This window comes from Pagrus pagrus (assembly GCF_965226575.1).
Source record: "Pagrus pagrus genome assembly, chromosome: 7".
NCBI classification, from domain to species: Eukaryota; Metazoa; Chordata; class Actinopteri; order Spariformes; family Sparidae; genus Pagrus; species Pagrus pagrus.
This window is the reverse complement of record NC_140191.1, coordinates 35,428,378-35,448,442: the sequence shown is the minus strand read 5'-3', so window position 1 is coordinate 35,448,442 and position 20,065 is coordinate 35,428,378. Positions and strand designations below refer to the sequence as shown.

The 20,065-nt window shown below is 37.9% G+C and overlaps 1 protein-coding gene across 2 annotated transcripts; it reads right to left on the bottom strand.

Moving 5' to 3' along the window:
* Nucleotides 1-9,090: 9,090 nt before the first annotated feature.
* Nucleotides 9,091-15,387, bottom strand: LOC311259524 (uncharacterized protein). 2 transcript variants are annotated; one of them, XR_014622910.1, is made up of 5 exons: nt 13,131-15,387; nt 12,783-12,930; nt 11,711-11,959; nt 10,731-10,998; nt 9,091-10,242 (listed from the first exon to the last, which is right to left on the bottom strand). XR_014622910.1 is itself a non-coding variant. In XM_084356744.1 (5 exons), exons 1-5 carry the CDS (start codon nt 15,326-15,328, stop codon nt 10,045-10,047), a joined length of 1,101 nt encoding a protein of 366 aa, XP_084212870.1. In that variant the 5' UTR covers nt 15,329-15,387; the 3' UTR covers nt 9,091-10,044. The 2 variants fall into 2 exon arrangements, 1 of the variants encoding a protein (XP_084212870.1); XM_084356744.1 differs by lacking the exon at nt 11,711-11,959 and having other exon boundaries at nt 13,131-13,264; nt 14,976-15,387.
* Nucleotides 15,388-20,065: the final 4,678 nt, after the last annotated feature.

Here is a 20,065-nt window from a genome sequence, read left to right as displayed (position 1 = left end):
ATCTCAACGATGTTCAAACCAAAGACGGACTGCATGCTGCAAATAAAGTCACTCAAAAGCATGTCCACTTTGAAAACCAAAAAAATGAAGGTGTCCCTGGCTGCCCAGACATTGAGTCTGTCTGTTGCAGTGGCTCTCCGCACGCTGAGGGACCTGGGCTACTCGCAGTTCAGAGACTGTGAAGCGACAGCGGAATTCATTGAGGTAAAATGATTAGGGATGTGCATAGGGCCATAGATGGAGTAGAGTCAAGTTCCAAATACTTGCATGTTTACATACTGAAATGAATTGTTTTTTTTAATATATAAGTATTCATTTGATATGATACGTGTTGAAACACTGTTATGGAGATGGTTTTAGATGCTTAAAGTTAATGCAGATATTTGTTTTTAGATGATTGACAGGCTCTTTGATGTCATGAACAGCCACAATCCCCGCGCGAAAGGATTTAAAGCTCCCCTTGGGGCTTTGAATTGGGAGGAGAGAGTGGTGTTCTTGATGAGAGCAAGGGAGTTTCTGATCAAATTGTCAATTAAAGATGGCACATCGCTTCACAAATCTAAGAGGTCTTTTAAAAATAGTGACAATGGTATGTATGATACATGTTAACGTCATGCAGGTGTCAGGTATGGCAAGTTCTTGTTTCAAGCTGTCCCTGTTCTGGTTTAATAATGTTCCTATTGTTGGTTCAGCTTCCTAAAAGAAGATAAGATATCTATCTATCTATCTATCTATCTGTCTGTCTGTCTGTCTGTCTATCCCTGTCACCCTTTGCTGTTTCACATCTGATGGATTTGCTGGCAAAATCAATTTACCTCTTTACAAAATTCCTAGGTGCTTCCTCAAGGTGTCTTTGTCTCAATACAATTAGGGAAATAAAAAATTTTCTTTTGAAGATACTTGTCTGTCATCGGGTTTGTGATCAACATTGACACCCTCATGCTCATGATTCCTGAGCTGCTCCAAGTCCAGCGGTATGTCTGCACCTACCGGTTCAGCCAAGATCACTTGGAGCTTCTCTTTAATTCGATCAGAGCATCAGGTAAAGTTCACATTTTAAAGCCTTTAAAAAACAAACAGAAAATATCTTTGGTGTAATTGTAGTGTGTGTGTGTTGTTGTTTTTTTCCTTTAGGGGGCTGGAACAACAATCCCTCTGCCGGCCAGTTCCAGGGCATCTTCCGGCGTCTGATGGTCTGGTGTGGTGTCTCACCAAGTGGGCTAGGCAACGTGGCAGCACAGGATGACACAGTGTCACTGCAGAAGAACTCCCTCCCCCGTTTGTTAACTTTGCAGCCCTTGTGTGTGACCACAGCTACCTGCCCACGCGCTTTGGTGGGCTTGTAGACAATGCTCTAGTCTACATTGCAGGGTTTGTTGTTCGGCAGGTTCTAAAAAGGCTCTCTTGCCATGTGTGCCGTGCCAGCCTGGTGGCAGATGCCGTACCCTCTTCACATGATGAGAGCTACCACCTACTTGTGCTCAAAAATAATGGCGGGCTCATGATTCCCTAAGAGGGCACAGTCAAAGTAGTGAGAGCAGCAGAGCGGGTGATTCGCCAGGTCCACTCAGAGCAAGCTCCCAAGGTGTCAGTGGTCATGCATGTGGTCCGTGAGGAGATTGGTACGGATGATGTATTTTTGCTCGGGGAACACACTGAAGACACACAATTTGGCATTGACAACCACCATTCTGACCTACTGAAACTAGTGGTGTCTGTGTTCCTCAAAATTAGGCTGCACCACATTGCAAAACTTACATCACTCAAATACCAGAGTGGCAGCACAAGAAAGAAACTGTGCAAAACAGTTCTCTTTCAGGGGTTTTAGCTCCAATTCATGACAGGTTGTAAATACTCTTATAAATAGTTTGTTTGGAGGGGTGTGTTAATGTTTTTGTTCTTTCCTTGAATATTTTCTAAGTTTTACTACTTAACCCTCTGATAATTCAAAGTGCCTGTTTAGTTTGAATATTTGGAATCAATCAAATCACTTTATTCATAGAGATGATAAAACTGATCAGGGGGTGGTGGTAGTTTAGGAGCTGGACAGCCACGAGGAACAAAGTTTTCCTCTGTGTCCTGCAGCATGCAACAAAGTCTGAATCCTCAGGGGAGCCACTCAAAAAAATGGAACAGAACGTGATGAGTCCTGTAAGCTCCTGCAAGCTGTTCTGACGGTCTGCTTTTCACAAAGGGTAGACAGCAGATCCTATGTCTTCAATAATAATAATAATAATGATGATGATAGTGATGTAATTATAATAATAACAATAATAATAATAATAGCAATAATATAATAATATAATGATTGGAATAACAATAATAAAAATAACAGTAGTAATATTAATATAAAATAATAAGAAGAAGAAGAAGAAGAAGAAGAAGACAAAGAAGAAGATACTCAAATGTAATAGCCTTCAAGCAATAAAGACCTGAACACACCTGAACGTTTTTTGGGTTATTTTTGTTCTATTTATGTGTGTGTGTCTGTCTGTCTATCTGGTCTGATGTTTGACAAACAAACCCTGTGAAAATAGCTTGACAAATGAGCGATTTATGATCATTTTTATTGTGTAGACACATCATTTCTCCATAGACGTAATGCACTGTAGGAGCGAGTGGTCCTGTTCCAAGATGGCCGCCCTGTAGGCACGTCGCTCTAGTGGGCGGCAGCAGTCAATGCGCCGTCTATGTATATATGTCTATGGTGTCAACGGTTAGACCCCGGTTATAAGACGATTTCTGGCCACATATCAATGTCCGTGGACCAGATGGTGGTCCGTCCCGTTTTTGGTGTATGTCAAGCGACACCTATAGGCCTGGCATATGAACTACAGCGTTTTCGGTGGATCCGTCTAGATGCAAATATTCTTGAAACAATGCCGAGGAAGACAGAGAAAAAATAACGTTTTCGCCCATCTAGACGGCCCCTTAAAGTGTTTTGGTTCTGTAACGATGCTAAACCGAGAGTTGCACAGATGTTCGGCTCGGTTTAGCATCGAGCACCTCACGTAGCCTGTGAGCTAACTCAGGGCTAGTTTCACACGGCAGCTAACTCGGCTGCTAGCCGCCGCTCGGTTACGAATAAAAGCAAAAAAAAACAGTAACAATGCACGATGCAGCAACAAAATCAAAACTCTAACATGCAACTGATAAACGTATAATGTCTTACCAAACACGGTTTCATTTTAAATTACAGTACTTTTAGTAACTCACCTTTCACAGGTGTCTGTGTCTCCTCCTCGTCAACTGACACTGCAAAGTTCTTCTTGCGCATGCGTAAGAAACCGCTAGGTGCGCTAACTACGCGAGGAAAAATAGTTCCTAGATGGATGCTGGAATCACAAACATTTCAGCCCACATTTGCCAATATGATACTACAATATTTTCTTAAATTCACGAACATATTTCCATTATTTCGAATAGTTTTTAACATTCGTGCGTTGATATGTAGTTGAAACAACGTCTAAATGACGTTGGTCATTTCAGCCCCTCAGATAGACGTCAAATCAACCTGCCTGCCCGACGTTAATCAGACGTCCCGACATGATTGGATATCTGCATCTAGACACAGCAGTAGGCTAGATAGAGGAAATCATTCTTGACAGTGTTTTTTCAGTTAAATATGTTTTCTTTGAGATCGTATTCCCCCTAATGTTATCATGTCGAAAAAAAGTCGAATTAAAGTCACGTCGTGACGCGACTTCGATTGGACGTCTTTATCTAGACGCAGGTCGAGAAAACGTTTTCTGGCAGTGTTTATTCAGTTAAACCGCTCTAAAATGCATATTTAAATTAGGTCATATTTGCCATGATATTATTTTTTGATGTTGAAAAACAGTCGAATTAAAGTCACGACGTGACGCGACGTTGACTGGACGTCTTCATCTAGACGCAGGTCGAGAAAATGTTTGCTGGGTAGTGTAGCCTATATGAATTTGGGATTCAAACTGAATTAATTCGAATTGAGATTGCCTGCCTCTTCCTCGTCCGGCATTTTGTCTTTCAGAGGCTGTAGAGGGCTCAATTTTAAAGCTAGCATGAGGATATTGTTATGTCATGAAATTAGAAAATCTAAGGAATCCGTTGGTATCAGCCATGACATGCTTGTCAAAAACTTGTCTTAATAATGCTCCAAATGCTAAAGGTTTTTTTTTTAAAAATAAGTAATTTCTAGACCTGTTATTTTATTATTATCTTCTCTTTTCAGGTAGCCATACAGATGCAAACGAATTTAAAGAATTTCTGTATAAAGCCTATCCAAAACTAGGGGGTGGATTTGAGTTGCTCAAAATCTCTGGAACAACACGCAGTCGCCACCTGATCCTCATTCCCTGTCCCAATGAGGGTTATCATGTAAGACACCTGAAAGATCCCCAAACCCAGATTGGTCATGCCACTCTTTTCATACGACCACTCCAAAGGAACCTGAATCTGGACCCTGTAAGTTCCTCACTTTTTGACTGGTGTTCCCATTTTAAAAATGCAGACTGTGAATGACAGTCACATAGTTATTGCTTTTGATGATTTTTAAAATGATCTTGTTTATAGGACAGTCGACCAGACTGTAGTAATGAGCTAATTGGACCACCTCAGAAATGTGTCGGGTGTGGAGAGGAGTTCCCTTTTTCACGCATAAAAGCTCATAGTGATGAATGCATGAGGTATGCTCTACATAACTAAAATATCACATTTGTAAATCATGCTGCATGTGTAGTCAGCCATAAGGTGTAAAGCATTTTGAGTGAGTGTATGTGTGTGTGTGTGTGTGTGTGTGTGTGTGTGTGTGTGTGTGTGTGTGTGTGTGTTAAACAATTGTAACTATACATGTCTAAGTGCAGGGCAGACATGACAGATCCGCACATCTAATGTTTCATTATTGTGGGCCCAAATATTAGTTATTTTGATGCCAACAATCCCTCTGAAAAGCCATATTGTACATACATTGTTGTGCATCCAAATGTGGAGGATATAGATCCTGGATATTGGTCTTGAGGGAAAGTCTTGAGTTTGATTGATTATATATATATGGCCATCCTTTTCTACTTTTAAACTTTAGTTTTACTAGATTGCAGTGTTTTTGTGAGTGTGTTATGCAATATAAAATATACTAGCCAAACTAACAAAAATTACCTCTTTTTACTCAAGACCATCACAGAGCAGTGGTGAGGTAGAGGTTGAGGTTTCCACAGAAAGTGCCAACTCCTCCTGAAGTGAAGGTAGATTTGTCAGCATGTTGACGAGACCACAGGTGAGGGAGACATCAAGGGCCAACAACTCAAACTACTCGGTGCCACCTCAGGGTTGTGTGCCTGCTCCTGAGATGGTTGATCTAGATCCCACTGAAGAGAGAGGCTTCCCTGGTTTGTTACGTTATTAAATATTACATAATTTATTTCAATAACTTGTTGCACTCTGTAAATTAATTGATCCAGTATTAATTTGAGCATTTGAACAACTACTTTTAGATTGGCAAATTGCACCAAATCCTACAGAGTCAGCAAAGAGATTCAAAGAAGCCATTTTAAGTCAGCACGCAACTGGAAAATGTTTAAGTCTTACCATGGATCTTCGAGACAGTGCAGTGGACAGGGAAAGGGCACTCCTTTCTTTTTATAAGATGGCTTATGTTGAGTGGGCTTGCCCCTTGACATGCACACTTAAGGGTAAATTGCTTACACATACAAAACTAAAGATAAAAAATATATTTTTTTTTTACAGTTTTCATTTAACTGATGTCTGTACCGTGTGTTCTGCTTTTTCAGGAGATCCAGCAATTGGTGATGGTGTGACTCACCATTTCTTTGCAACCATCATGTCAAAAATGTTCAGTATGGGTTTGAGATAAATTTTGGTAAGTAAATATTCACTTTGGTGTTTGGTTGGTACCAGTTCCAGACTGAAAACAGATCTGTCTTCCCAGACCTTTACGTATACCCAGAGAATACTAACCTTTTTCGTAAATGTGAATGTCACTGCTGTGAACCTTTAGGTTTCTACAGGATCAACCAGAATCTTCAGTGGCTGATTGATATTTCCTTAACTAATTCTGTATGATAGTTAAATATCTATGTCCTTTACATTACTGTCTATATGCTTTGCTTTTCTCTTTGTATTCAAGTGCCAGGGGGAACTCTTCTTTTTGAGGGGAACAAGATCATCGAATTCCCTCCACTTCCCATCTGCTTTTGGAGAGTGACTTCTTTGTTGTTGCTGGTCGAATGATCGGTCATTCATTTCTACATGATGGGCCATGCTTTGGTGGACTGAGCCCAGCTATCCTGCATGTGCTCTTTGGTGGATCCCCAGAAGAAGCCACAATCGATATTAAGGACTGTGCTGACCTTGATATTCGTGAGAAAATCAAGTTGGTACGATTTTTCAAGTATGATTTTATTGATACAAATTGGGGCTAGGACGATAGAAATGTGGGACAGTGGCTTAAAAGGACACCCCCTATATATTTGTTTATTTGTTTTGACATGGACTGTTTGGTAATAGTTGTGGCTCAAAGGACAAGAGTAAGGCATTGTAATTCCAGAGTTTCACCACAAGAGGGAGTTTGTGGTTTAGGGTCGCTCTTTGTCAGGGCAGGTCAATACATGCATTGTGTTGTTCAGATGAAGCTCAGAGAGCAGTGCATGATTTACAATGCTGCATCACGTTTATGTTTGCAGGAGGAAATAAAAAAAACATACAACTCCAAACACACTGTGGATCATTCAAGTGTGCTACAAAAATAATAGATGATGTCAGGGAAAAAAATTAATATATTTTTGTAATTAATTCATTCAATTTAAATACTGATAATTCAACTTGATCAACTTTATAGATACTCCCACTGTACAAAAGTGAAGCCTAAATATTACAGATATGAGCGCCGCCATCTTGTCAATTTGGAGCCAGAGTCTGTGCAGTAGTGAGTCAATCACAGCTGTCAATCATGACATTTCAGTCTGTTTTTATAGCATAAAATAACTAATAAAAAACAAACTTGTCAGAAAAATGAACACTTGAACAAACATCAGTGTGATAAAATTATACCTAAAAATGACAGAAACCATCTTTGGCATCTTTTTTTGACATGTACTTTGATTTTTTGGTTTGGTCCATGTCCCATCTGCTAACATGGAGGGGGTGGGGCTTATGTACTATACTGTACCACTACGAGGCGATCCAAATGTTTTGGCCTGACTTTTACAGTCTATGCAGCAACCCCCTGTACCAGACCAGTTGGTGGTGTCAACTGCATGATTGCTAATTATCAATAACTTGTCCTATCCCTGTTTGTTGTATCATATATGAATACTTATGCTAGTAATGAAGTCAAAACTTTTAATTATAATTAATTCTAATTGTCATTTTTAGCTTGAGGGTACAGCAGAATTATCATCAGAAGAAAAGTCCATCATCAATGAGTTGGCACTGTCCTGGGATTTGCCTCTAGTCACATCTGAGAACTGGAGATGGCTGCTTTTCACAGATGGATGTTGATGAGGTTATTAATACTAATATGGCTATCTGTAGAAGATTTGTAATGCTGCTTGGCTTTTCTATTTTGATGCAAATATTTTGCAGGTACTTGGAAGAACCTCCAGACAAGTCAAACAGTTACGAAGGGGTTTCAAAGAGACACTGATCTGGCCTTTGCTAACTTAGAGGAAAGACACAATTCCCCTTCTCTTTCCAAGAGCATCTGATTTACAGTGCACACCAAGGGTAAGTGACTCATGCTGCCAAGTAAAAAACACTCCTCCTAACTCATAAGAATTACCTTCCCAGAAATTATGTTTATTTTCCAAAACAAACATTAACCTGGAGAGATGGAAACCTTTTGCAAATAACCAGTCAGCATTTGATCACTTTTTCTTTTTTAAAGTTAATCCTACATCATATCACTGCACGAGTGATTAGCTACTGGAAAAACATGGTTGTCCTTAAGTCCTTGCAAGTTGATTTTCAAATGACATGAACTGATACTAATTGCTGCCTTAAAAGAAGGAAACCAATCAAAAAACTGATGGATGATTTAGAAAATGCTCAACAGGACTGGAAAGTACTCTACTATGGTTCTTAAAACTGACTACAACCATGCCCTAACCACATTACAATTTGGATTATTAGGATTGACAATTTCTCATATCTTCTGTTCTTTGGTTTATTGCGCTTTATATTCTCTGGGCTGTTGGGAAGTGTTAACTGATTTGAAAAAATTATCTGTCAGATAGTCTTGGAAAAGATAAACTGGCCAACACAGGATGAGGATGAAGACAGTGATGTCTCTTTGGAGGATACATGTAGGATCACAGGATTCCTTCGCACATTTATTGAGAACGGTAAATATGTACTTTTAACAGTTCCTCAGGTTATTTAACTGAAAGTCCGTATTGGGTGCAAATGAATGAATGTTGGTCAAAAACACAAGTCTTTGCTTCCTCCACTTTTTTATTACCCGTGGATTATCAGCTACATGAATAACCCAAAGCACAAATTAAGTAAAATTACGTTATTTTTTCAACTTCATTTATGATTGATGATACAAAATCATTTCAGGCAATAAAATAAATGTTGACTTTCTTCTCTATTTTGGTAGCATCCCAAGCGTCCTTGGGAAACATCCTGCAGTTCTGGATAGGGTGGAATGTGCTGCCCCGACACTTGGATGTTAACGTGGTGGAGAGCAACTTTCCCAGTTCTTCTACCTGCTTCCACCTGCTTAAACTTCCAGGACATTACAAAGAGTACTCTAACTTTGAAAGAGACATTCTTGCTGCTATTTGTAGCACTGACACTGGGTTTGGAATGGTCTAAGGACACATCAATATATCACTGTATACCTTAGTGTACATTTGTTGTCTTGCTTGGCCAGCAACAAAATTTGGATTGCAGCATAAAAGCATTTGAAAGAGTGATAGCAACTAGTGCCTAGTTCTGCCAGTGTGTGTGACACTGGTGCAGTAAAAAGGTCTGCATGCTTGTGATGTGGTGAAGCATATTTGTTATTTGTTTCATGTCTATACCATTGTCTTTTAGGTTTAATCTCACTGTTAATAATTGTTTTAAAGCTCAGGAGACAGTTACAGAGACAAATTGAGTTGTTGCTGTTCTTTATTTGTGGAATTGTTCTGAAACAGGATACATGTTGCAGTTTCTTGAGCCTTCTGATTCAGAGACTGTTAGTCTCCAATCACATGTGAAATGAATACTTAAAAACAAGTTATTTTGATAACTACAGGACAGTTTGTCGTACAAGGCTCTGTTACATAATCATAATGGTTTTCAATGTTTAAAGGAATAGTTCACTCTAAAACGAAATTCAGTCATTATCGACTCATCCACATGCTGATTACAAATCCGGTGTAGTTTTTTATTCCTCAAAGTCCAGTTGGAGCACGGCGCTGGTACCCTCCAGCAGTAAACATGGATGTAACGGCTGCAAAAGGCGCCCGAGAGAAAAGGTCCATAAAACTACACAAAAACGTTGTAATATTCCTCCATACTGCTCGTCCGCTGCAATCCAAGTGTCCTGAAGTGGCGACATCCAGAGTTTACTCGAAACGACGGCTTAGGCTATAAAAGTGTACTAACGTGTACGACGTTGTTGTGTAGTTTTATGGACCTTTTCTCTCGGGCGCCTTTTGCAGCCGTTACATCCATGTTTACTGCCGGAGGGTACCAGCGCCGTGCTCCAACTGGACTTTGAGGAATAAAAAACTACACCGGATTTGTAATCAGCATGTGGGTGAGTCGATAATGACTGAATTTCGTTTTAAGGGTGAACTATTGCTTTAAACTTAATGGTTAAAAAAAATTGCTTATTGCAAAAAGTGTTTGTTTGCAGTCATATTGTACAATGTAAGTTTTGACATCTGGTATAAAATAAAAATGCTGTCATTACCATTCTTTTTACTTAAAAAAAAAAAAAATCATTTTAGACACTTGAAACAAAGATGTTTTTGGCAAATAAGAATGCGATTCAACACAAATATCAGAACTGCTAAACCACAATACCGGCTTCTTTATCAGAACTTGAGCAATATGGATTTACTGGAGCATTTCTGACAATAAGCTCACACTTTGTACATACGCATCCATCACATTGGACAGAGGGACATCAGGGTCTGGTAGACTTGCAACTTCCTGGTCAGTCAGTGAGCGCTGCAGCTGAACTTCAGGGACCACAACACCAGGCTGACGGTGACCACTCGGTCCAGTCCAGTCAACTCCAAACTCCATGTCAACCTGCAATTGCGAGAGCTGAGGTTAAGGGTCAATCAAAATCAAAGTCTTAAAGATTTTTATGGTAAATATGTCTACAGGACTGTAAGCCATATTCATTCATTTTACAGAACCTAGTTTAAAATATCACTTGTTTATCATCTGGGATTCTGTATATGCCCCAAAAACAGCTATGGCATCAGAAAGAGCTTGACTACGATTTCCAAGAGCCAATACATTAATTTTGAGAGCTAATATGTATTATTTTCTCTCTAAATCACTGCTCCTTGTTTGACCACAACATTGTAGCAATACCTTATTGTGTTGAAAGTGCCAATGATAGGCAATATAAATCCATCACATTTAGTTCCTGAACAACAAGCCACGATTAGTTACATTTTGCTACTGATACATGCACTTTATAATGGACATAAAGTGGAGATAATGTTGACAATATCCCATGTAGGAAGTTAAAAGTTAAAGTAAAACAGAATTACTGAATAAATTCAAACCTGTATGGGGCCCTGCTGCGCCTCATGCTCATGGCGAGTCCACAGTTGCAGCGGTGAGTGGTTGCCCTCAGTGCGTAGTCTGTGGCCTTTCCAGCCATGCTGGAAAAACTGAAGGTGCTTCTGTATGTGGGGCACGAAGCACCAGTGCAGAGCATAGAGATGCATTTCATTGTCAGGATTGAGAAGGCCTTCTCTCTCAAGGTTGGTAAAGATGGTGTAGAAGAGATCAAGAACTCCCACATAAACGTCTCTCCAGAGCCTTTCAATTCTGATGGGTATAAAGGAAAAACTGTTAATTCTACCTACAATGAACAAAGACACAACATACAGGAAAATACCTTTACCCAATACTTTTACCTACTGTTGGTGTATGACAACACTCCCATCAATGATAAGCACAGTAAATTAGAACTGAATTAAATAGGTAATAAGTGATGTATTCAATATTCAGTCTAAATAACAGTTAATGACAAAGTTTAATTTTAATCTCTTAAAAGGATAAGTTGATTTTTTTTTTAAGTTTGTCTTCAAACAATGCTCACATGCCCACATGTATGATGAAAGAGTTTCTGGTCGCTGTAGTTGTTCCTCTGTCCATCTATACTGGCTGTGGAAAATCTAATGCTAACCATTCTATTGTAAGTGATGGGTCGCCTTGTTCTGTGACTGCTGAAGCCTCATATTAGCTTCAGAATGAAGTTCAGCTGAACTACAGAATGAGGACTGTAGATTTGTCATCACTTACATTGGAATCACACTAGAATAGTAATCTTCTCCTGGTCAGAATAGATTACAGAGAGACAATAGGAGAACAACTCTTTCAATATTTACACTAACGTTAATGTTGAAAAGCTCATAATCTGCTGCCACAAAGCTTGATTGTATTAAGATAGACTTGAGGAGACAGGTTAAGTCAGTTTATATGGCCATCTTTTACAAAGTGTTATTTTGATAAATGTTTGAATGGAAGATTATGCTACCTTTGGTTATGGACACTCCTGCCAGCAATGTGTGAATTCCTGTTCAGTCCTCTATTAATCACCATGTAGCGTGCAACATCAACATTTTCCCTGCCTTTATCTGACCTCACATGTGATGGCACACTATAGACACCGACAGCTTCCAGAAAGCTTTATTGGACCGTTGCTGCACGATTGTTGGTGGCGGCACTCAAGTATACAATCAAACGACTAAAGCCGTCAATACCACCATGCACAACAATATGCCATCTGAAATAGATACGTATGAGAACAGACTAAGATCAATACCACTACGTGCATCATGCATCTCTTTATGTGCAAGTTTAGGCCAGATTTACACAGAGCATACTGTATAAGCCTATTTGAACAGAACTTCTCTATCTGAAATCTTTAACACACAAGCATAAATAAAAATCCTGATATACTTCTAGGTCAACATTTCTTTGTATTTATTTCCAGCTCACAAAATTTACACCCACACATGGCAAAGTGAATTTATACAAGGTTCTGGTGAGTATTTAGATTAAAAATAGCCTTTGAGGCCAGCTGCATGTTGTAGAGCTTTTAGTCTTTGGTCACTGACATTTTCTGTTTTTAGCACTGTACTCCATCATATTAGATTTCAAAGAAGACAATGGCTGAGGTTAAACTGTTGAGTGCAACTTTAATTTGGGAATATTGACATCAATACTGGGTGCACAGTGTGGGAGTCGTAGCCATTTTAGCCCCTGTCAGATTACAATTTCTACATTGTACAATCTACAATGGAGTACTGTGAAAAGTTAAAAGAACCAACCAGCGTAACTCTTAATTTTGGTGCTGGCAGAAGTAAGTAAAACTGATTTGCATGCACAAGAACATTGATGAATTAAATAATTTGATCCATCCACCATTGATAAATCCTAGTCTGGCTTTCAGTGACACTGGTAGGTTAATTAAAATAGATAGATGGGCTTTTGTAACTGCTCTGGATATACACTAAACTGGGTAGTAAGTATCTTACATTAGTACAATCTACAATAAAGTGGATGCTTGAGATGTTTTTTTTTGAGATGGAATGTTTTTTTGATACCTTATCAGTTTGTGATTTCCATCGATGTGCCATAAACTGTTCGGTGCTCTAACAGAATACTTCCTATGCCTTCTTGGGTTCAGCTGAAGGGTGCGCATCAAAACTCCACCAGGATCCACTCGCCGCATGGATTCCTGGACATGCTGTCCTATAATAGGCAAAACAATGCACAGATATGGTGTACTGAAAAAAAAAAAAGCATTCCCCAATCTGGCAGTGAATTCACAAATCCAGACTAGCACTAAATAAAGCAGTTTCCTCACATTGTGAGTGAATCAGCAAGTAGGCCAAATCCCAACATAAAACAACCCCCGAACAAATGAATGGGTAATAAATACAATTCCTTACTTTGTATGCGTATGCCTTGTGCATTCAGGTGCCCAACCATCATTTTGTATCCAGACATGGGATGCTGCTGCAGAATTTGGGTCACAGTTTCATCCAGACTGTTGTCCTCTATTGGAGTTAATAGATTGTGGACTCTGATCATCAAAAATGAAATGAAATGAAAGAAAAAAGTCACAAGAGGCAAAAAAGTAATGTCACCTATCTCACAGTACAAACAAAACAATGATCACAAGGAGTCTGTTGCTCTGTCGTTAGCTGCAGTGAAAGGTTTAGATTATTTTAAATCGATGTCACCTAAAACAAACCTCATTCCTGTTTAGTCTAAACTCAGCTGCTGTGTCCTGTAGAAATAACCTAAATACCTATCAGTTTATTAATTTTATTTATAATTTAAGTTAAAATCTTTCATATTGTATGAGTTTATAAATGCAACACTATCATGTATCAAACTAATGCAATTGTGCTGAAATGTCACATCTGACTCTGTTCACTTTTCCTCCAGAAATAGGGTTACAGATTATCCGACAAACTGAAGATGTTAATTAATGGCACCCATGTACAGTATCAACAAATGCAGCAGCACAAATCCACTACCTGTAAGGAGTACATATGATAAACTAAGTGTAGCGACTAATTGTCCAATTTAAAAGGCCGCTAAGAGACTCAGTGGGGTCTTGTCTGCGACACGCTCGAATAAATCCATTCTTGACTCAAAGTGACTTTTTTAAAGTGTTTATTGACACAAAAAATGATATAAGTATATGGAAACAAAACGATACGTTATGGAAATAAAACGAAACGGTCAACAGAAAATATCGAGCCCCACTCACCCTCTTTGTCTAACCAGAACCGCCGTGCAACTGAAACAGGTAAAATGCCGTGAATCTACACCCAGGTGTTAATTGCCGGAAATAATAGTAACCAAAGAGCATGTGCAGGATAAACAATTAATAATACAGGCCAAACCCATTTTGGCTCCTACACTAAGTTTGTCAGTAATATAAGCATGTTAGTCACCAGTCCATCTGTCATTGAAAACCAAAGCATATAGGCCTATATCATCAAGTATTGTTAGACCTACTCCCAGTGCATATTAATGTAAGTTAATATCAGTAACGTTAGTTAATTTTTAGTTAACTTAAACTCAGATTACAGAGCAGTGCAAGGAGACATTATTGTAGGGATAAATGTTCTATAATACTGTAACGGACTGGGTTGATAAAGTGATGTGTAGGTCACTGTGTGATACTGTGTGTTAAACCAAGGTTTGTTGAGGCAGTTACTGAGTTTTCCTTAATGTCAGTGAACGTGTTCCACGTTTAGAAACTGTGAAGCCTGTCAGTCATTTTCAGCTACCTATGACAGGGAGTGTGTGAGATAGCTTGTCTGTGATTGGCTGAGAGTGAGAGAGGTCAGGGTTGTTTGAGAGGTCTGCGGGTGAATGCAGGAAGGAGCGATGTTAGCGTGTGTGTGCACTTTTGAGGCAGCGAGTTTTATTGTTTTGGCGTTGGCTACGGCCCACAGTAGCCTGTGTTCAAGTGATAAATAAAGGAAAAGAAAACCCATCTGAACGTGTCGTAGCTTCTCATTTAGGGACGCTACAATATCATGAACAATTTATACTAAAAGCTTAGACTAACACACATTTTATGCTCAACTGGCACCTAATGTTAGACTATATAAGATAAACACAGTATATTTCCCAGTGGTATTTGGAGATAAGGTGAGCAACTTTACCATCAATAAACACTAGCTAGTTAAATATCTCTGTGAATTTGCACACATATATTGCCACCTTTAAAAGAAGCTAAACGGGAAACCAGACAAAAAGACAATCCGGAGTACCTTATTCCGTACTGTGCCATCCTCCGACGAATTGTTCTCTCGCACACTCCGAACACCTGTGCTATTTCCTTAGCGGTGTGCCCCCAGAGAAGGTGTGCTTCGATTAAAGTGGGGGGTATATTGTACGACGGACGTCCAAGAGTCCCTTCTTCTGTCTCTGACAGGATGTAAAGTTGGCGGGCGACTTCTTCCAGAGCGTCTAACACTGCTAGCTCAGTTTGCACATCCATACCGGCGTTGAGCTGAGCCAAGTCATCCATCAATCTATCTAGACGAAACTGAACATAGTCGTTGGTCGCATGGTTCGCTAATGATCGCAATTCATTCGCAATTGCTCGTACAAAAACTGCCATAACTAAATCAGAACTGCAGCTAAGGGTTAGCTGAGCGGGCGGGCTGGTAGCCAACAACATCAGCGCCGCTAGTAAGGCAGAAGTAGTCGACCCGCATCGAGCACACTCCTGTAACCAATCATGCTGCTGACTGAGGTTAGGACCTCCTACCTCATTAACATATGGACACAGAAATACAGAAATAAATAAATGTAGGTGTACAGAAATGTAGAAATAAATATAAAGCATTTATTTATTTATTCTATTATTTATTTATTTATTGATACATTTATTTCAGCATTTATTTATTTATTCATTTATTTCAGCATTTATTTATTCATTTATTTATTTATTTATTTATGCATGTATTTATTTATTCCTGCATTTATTTATTTATTTATGTATTTATTTATTTATTTCAACATTTATGTATACATTTCTTCATGCATTTATTTATTTATTTATTTATACTTAAGTCATGTTTAGTCCTCCATAGCTGATGTGATAAAGCTAAAAGTCGGTTGGGGCCAGCTTTTTTACCGCAGACAACTCTTAAAACGGTAGACACGGCGCAGCATTATGGCTGATGTAGGCCTATAGCTCACCTGATAGAGTAGCTCCCTCAGCAAGTAAATTCATCCTCAGCATAGGTAGTACCTTAGTGTAAGTTAATGTCTTTGCTTTTCTCATCATCATGATGATTACTGCTATATATGTATATAGTTTTTATGCCTTTTTTTTTCTTGAGCATCTGCCCCTCCAAAGGTCTCTGCACGGGCCTGACATGGACCATACAGGGACCGTTTTCAAGGATTTTTCTTTGTCAGGAATAGTTGAATTTGGATAAATATCATGGCAATTATGGTGAAAACTCACTTCTGTCAACTTTGAGCATTTCAGAGCGAGAGACGTGTGTTTTTGAACTGTGAAGTAGACTATGTTGTATTTCAATGAAAAAAGGTTTTTCAAACAAGTTTCCTAGCCTGGACATGCTAAATTTGGATCTATTTTAAGGCAAGGATGGTTTCACCTGTCCTTTAATTCATTTATGGTGGAAACTTACTCATGTCAATTTAGAGCGTTTCAGAGTGAGAGAGGCGTCTTTTTGCACTGTGCAGTATTTCTTTTGTGTATATCTACTGTGATGTGTATTTCTACTGTGTATTTCTATTGTATGCTTTGAATTTACTATCTTTTTCTACTGTGTGCTGGGTTTTCTACTGTGTATTTCCACTGTGTTGTGTGTATTTCTACTGTTTTATGTGTATTTCTACTTTGTGCTCTGTATTTCTGTGTATTTCTACTTTGTGCTCTGTATTGCTACTGTGTATTTCGACTGTGTGCTGTGTATTTCTACGGTATATTTCCACTGTGTGATGTTTATTTCCACTGTGTATTTCTACTGTGTTTTTCTGCTGTGTGCTATGCACAGCTATTGTGTATTTCTACTGTGTAATGTGTATTTCTACAATGTATTTCTACTGTGATGTGTATTTCCATTTTGATGTGTATTTCTACTGTGTATTTCGATTGTGTGCTATGTATTTCTAGTGTATTTGCACTGTGTGCTGTTTATTTCTACTGTGTATTTCTATTGTGATGTGTATTTCTACTGTGTATTTCTATTGTTGGCTCTGTATTTCTACTGTGTATTTCTCTTGTCTGCTCTGTATTTCTACTGTGTATTTCGACTGTGTGCTATGTATTTCTAGTGTATTTGTACTGTGTGGCGTGTATTTCTAATGTGTGTTTCTATTGTGATGTGTATTTCTACTGTATATTTCTACTGTGTATTTCTACTGTGATGTGTATTTATACTGTGTATTTCAACTGTGTGCTATGTGTTTCTAGTGTATTTGTACTGTGTGCTGTGTATTTCTACTGTGTATTTCTATTGTGATATGTATTTCTACTGTATATTTCCACTGTGTGATGTTTATTCCTACTGTGTATTTCTACTGTTTTTTTCTGCTGTGTGCTATGCACAGCTATTGTGTATTTCTACAATGTATTTCTACTGTGATGTGTATTTCCATTGTGATGTGTATTTCTACTGTGTATTTCAACTGTGTGCTATGTATTTCTAGTGTATTTGCACTGTGTGCTATTTATTTCTACTGTGTATTTCTATTGTGATGTGTATTTCTACTGCGTATTTCTATTGTTGGCTCTGTATTTCTACTGTGATGTGTATTTCTACTGTGTATTTCTCTTGTCTGCTCTGTATTTCTACTGTGCATTTCGACTGTGTGCTATGTATTTCTAGTGTATTTGTACTGTGTGCAGTGTATTTCTACTGTGTATTTCTATTGTGATGTGTTTTTCTAGTGTATTTCGACTGTTTGCTATGTATTTATTGTGTACCTGTACTGTTTGCCGTGTATTTCTAATGTGTTTCTATTGTGATGTCTATTTCTATTGTGATGTCTATTTCTACTGTGATGTGTATTTCTACTGTATATTTATACTGTGTATTTCTACTGTGATGTGTATTTCTACTGTGTGCTATGTATTTCTAGTGTATTTGTACTGTGTGCTGTGTATTTTGACTGTATTTCTATTGTGATGTGTATTTCTACTGTATATTTCCACTGTGTGCTATGCACAGCTAGTGTGTATTTCTACTGTGTAATGTGTATTTCTACAATGTATTTCTACTGTGATGTGTATTTCCATTGTGCTGTTTATTTCTACTGTGTATTTCTATTGTGATGTGTATTTCTACTGTGTATTTCTATTGTTGGCTCTGTATTTCTACTGTGTATTTCTATTGTGATGTGTATTACTACTGTGTATTTCTATTGTGATATGTTTTTTTACAGTGTATTTCGACTCTTTGCTATGTATTTATTGTGTATCTGTACTGTTTGCCGTGTATTTCTAATGTGTGCTATGTATTTCTAGTGTATTTGTACTGTGTGCTGTGTATTTTGACTGTGTATTTCTATTGTGATGTGTATTTCTACTGTATATTTCCACTGTGTGCTATGCACAGCTAGTGTGTATTTCTACTGTGTAATGTGTATTTCTACAATGTATTTCTACTGTGATGTGTATTTCCATTGTGCTGTTTATTTCTACTGTGTATTTCTATTGTGATGTGTATTTCTATTGTTGGCTCTGTATTTCTATTGTGATGTGTATTTCTACTGTGTATTTCTATTGTGATGTGTATTACTACTGTGTATTTCTATTGTGATGTGTTTTTTTACAGTGTATTTCTACTCTTTGCTATGTATTTATTGTGTATCTGTACTGTTTGCCGTGTATTTCTAATGTGTGTTTCTATTGTGATGTGTATTTCTATTGTGATGTGTATTTCTACTGTGATGTGTATTTCTACTGTATATTTCTACTGTGTATTTCTATTGTGATGTGTATTTCTATTGTGATGTGTGTTTCTACTGTGATGTGTATTTCTACTGTGTATTTCGACTGTGTGCTATGTATTTCTACTGTGTATTTCTATTGTGATGTGTATTTCTACTGTATATTTCCACTGTGTGATGTTTATTTCTACTGTGTATTTCTACAATGGATTTCTACTGTGATGTGTATTTCTACTGTGTATTTCGACTGTGTGCTACGTATTTCTAGTGTATTTCTACTGTGTATTTCTATTGTCTGCTCTGTATTTATACTGTGATGTGTATTTCCACTGTGTATATCTGTTGTCTGCTCTGTATTTCTAAAGTGTATTTTGACTCTGTGCTGTGTATTTCTACTGTGCATTTATATTGTTGGCTCTGTATTTCTACTGTGTATTTCGACTGTGTGCTATGTATTTCTAGTGTATTTGTACTGTGTATTTCTACTGTGATGTGTATTTCTACTGTGTATGTCTATTGTGCACAGTAGAAATAAAGAGCAGACAATAGAAATACACAGTAGAAATACACATCTCAGTAGAAATACACATCACAATAGGAATACGCAGTAGAAATACAAATCACAGTAGAAATACACATCACAATAGAAATACACAGTAGAAATACACTTCACAATAGAAATAAACATCACAATAGAAATACACAGTAGAAATACACACACACACAGTACAAATACACTAGAAATACATAGAACAGTCAAAATACACTAGACATACATAGCACACAGTCGAAATACAGAGTAGAAATACACATCACAATCGAAATACACAGTAGAAATACACAGTAGAAATACACAGCACACAGTATGAATACACTAGAAATGCATAGCACACAGTCGAAATACACAGTAGAAATACAGAGAAAGAAAGAGAAATACACAGTAGAAATACAGAGCCAACAATAGGAATACACAGTAGAAATACAGAGCCAACAATATAAATACACAGTAGAAATACACATCACAATAGAAATACACAGTAGAAATACACAGAGTCAAAATACACTTTAGAAATGCAGAGCAGACAATAGAAATACACAGTGGAAATACACTTCACAGTATAAATACAGTGCAGACAATAGAAATAAACAGTAGAAATACACAACACACAGCGCAAATACACTAGAAATACATAGCACAAATTCGAAATACACAGTAGAAATACACATCACAATGGAAATACACATCACAGTAGAAATACACAGTAGAAATACAGAGCACACAGTGCAAATACACTAGAAATACATAGCACACAGTGGAAATACACAGATGAAATACAGAGCACACAGTAGAAATACGCAGTAGATATAGATCACAGTAGAAATACACAGTAGAAATACACAGCACAAAGTCAAAATACAATTTAGAAAT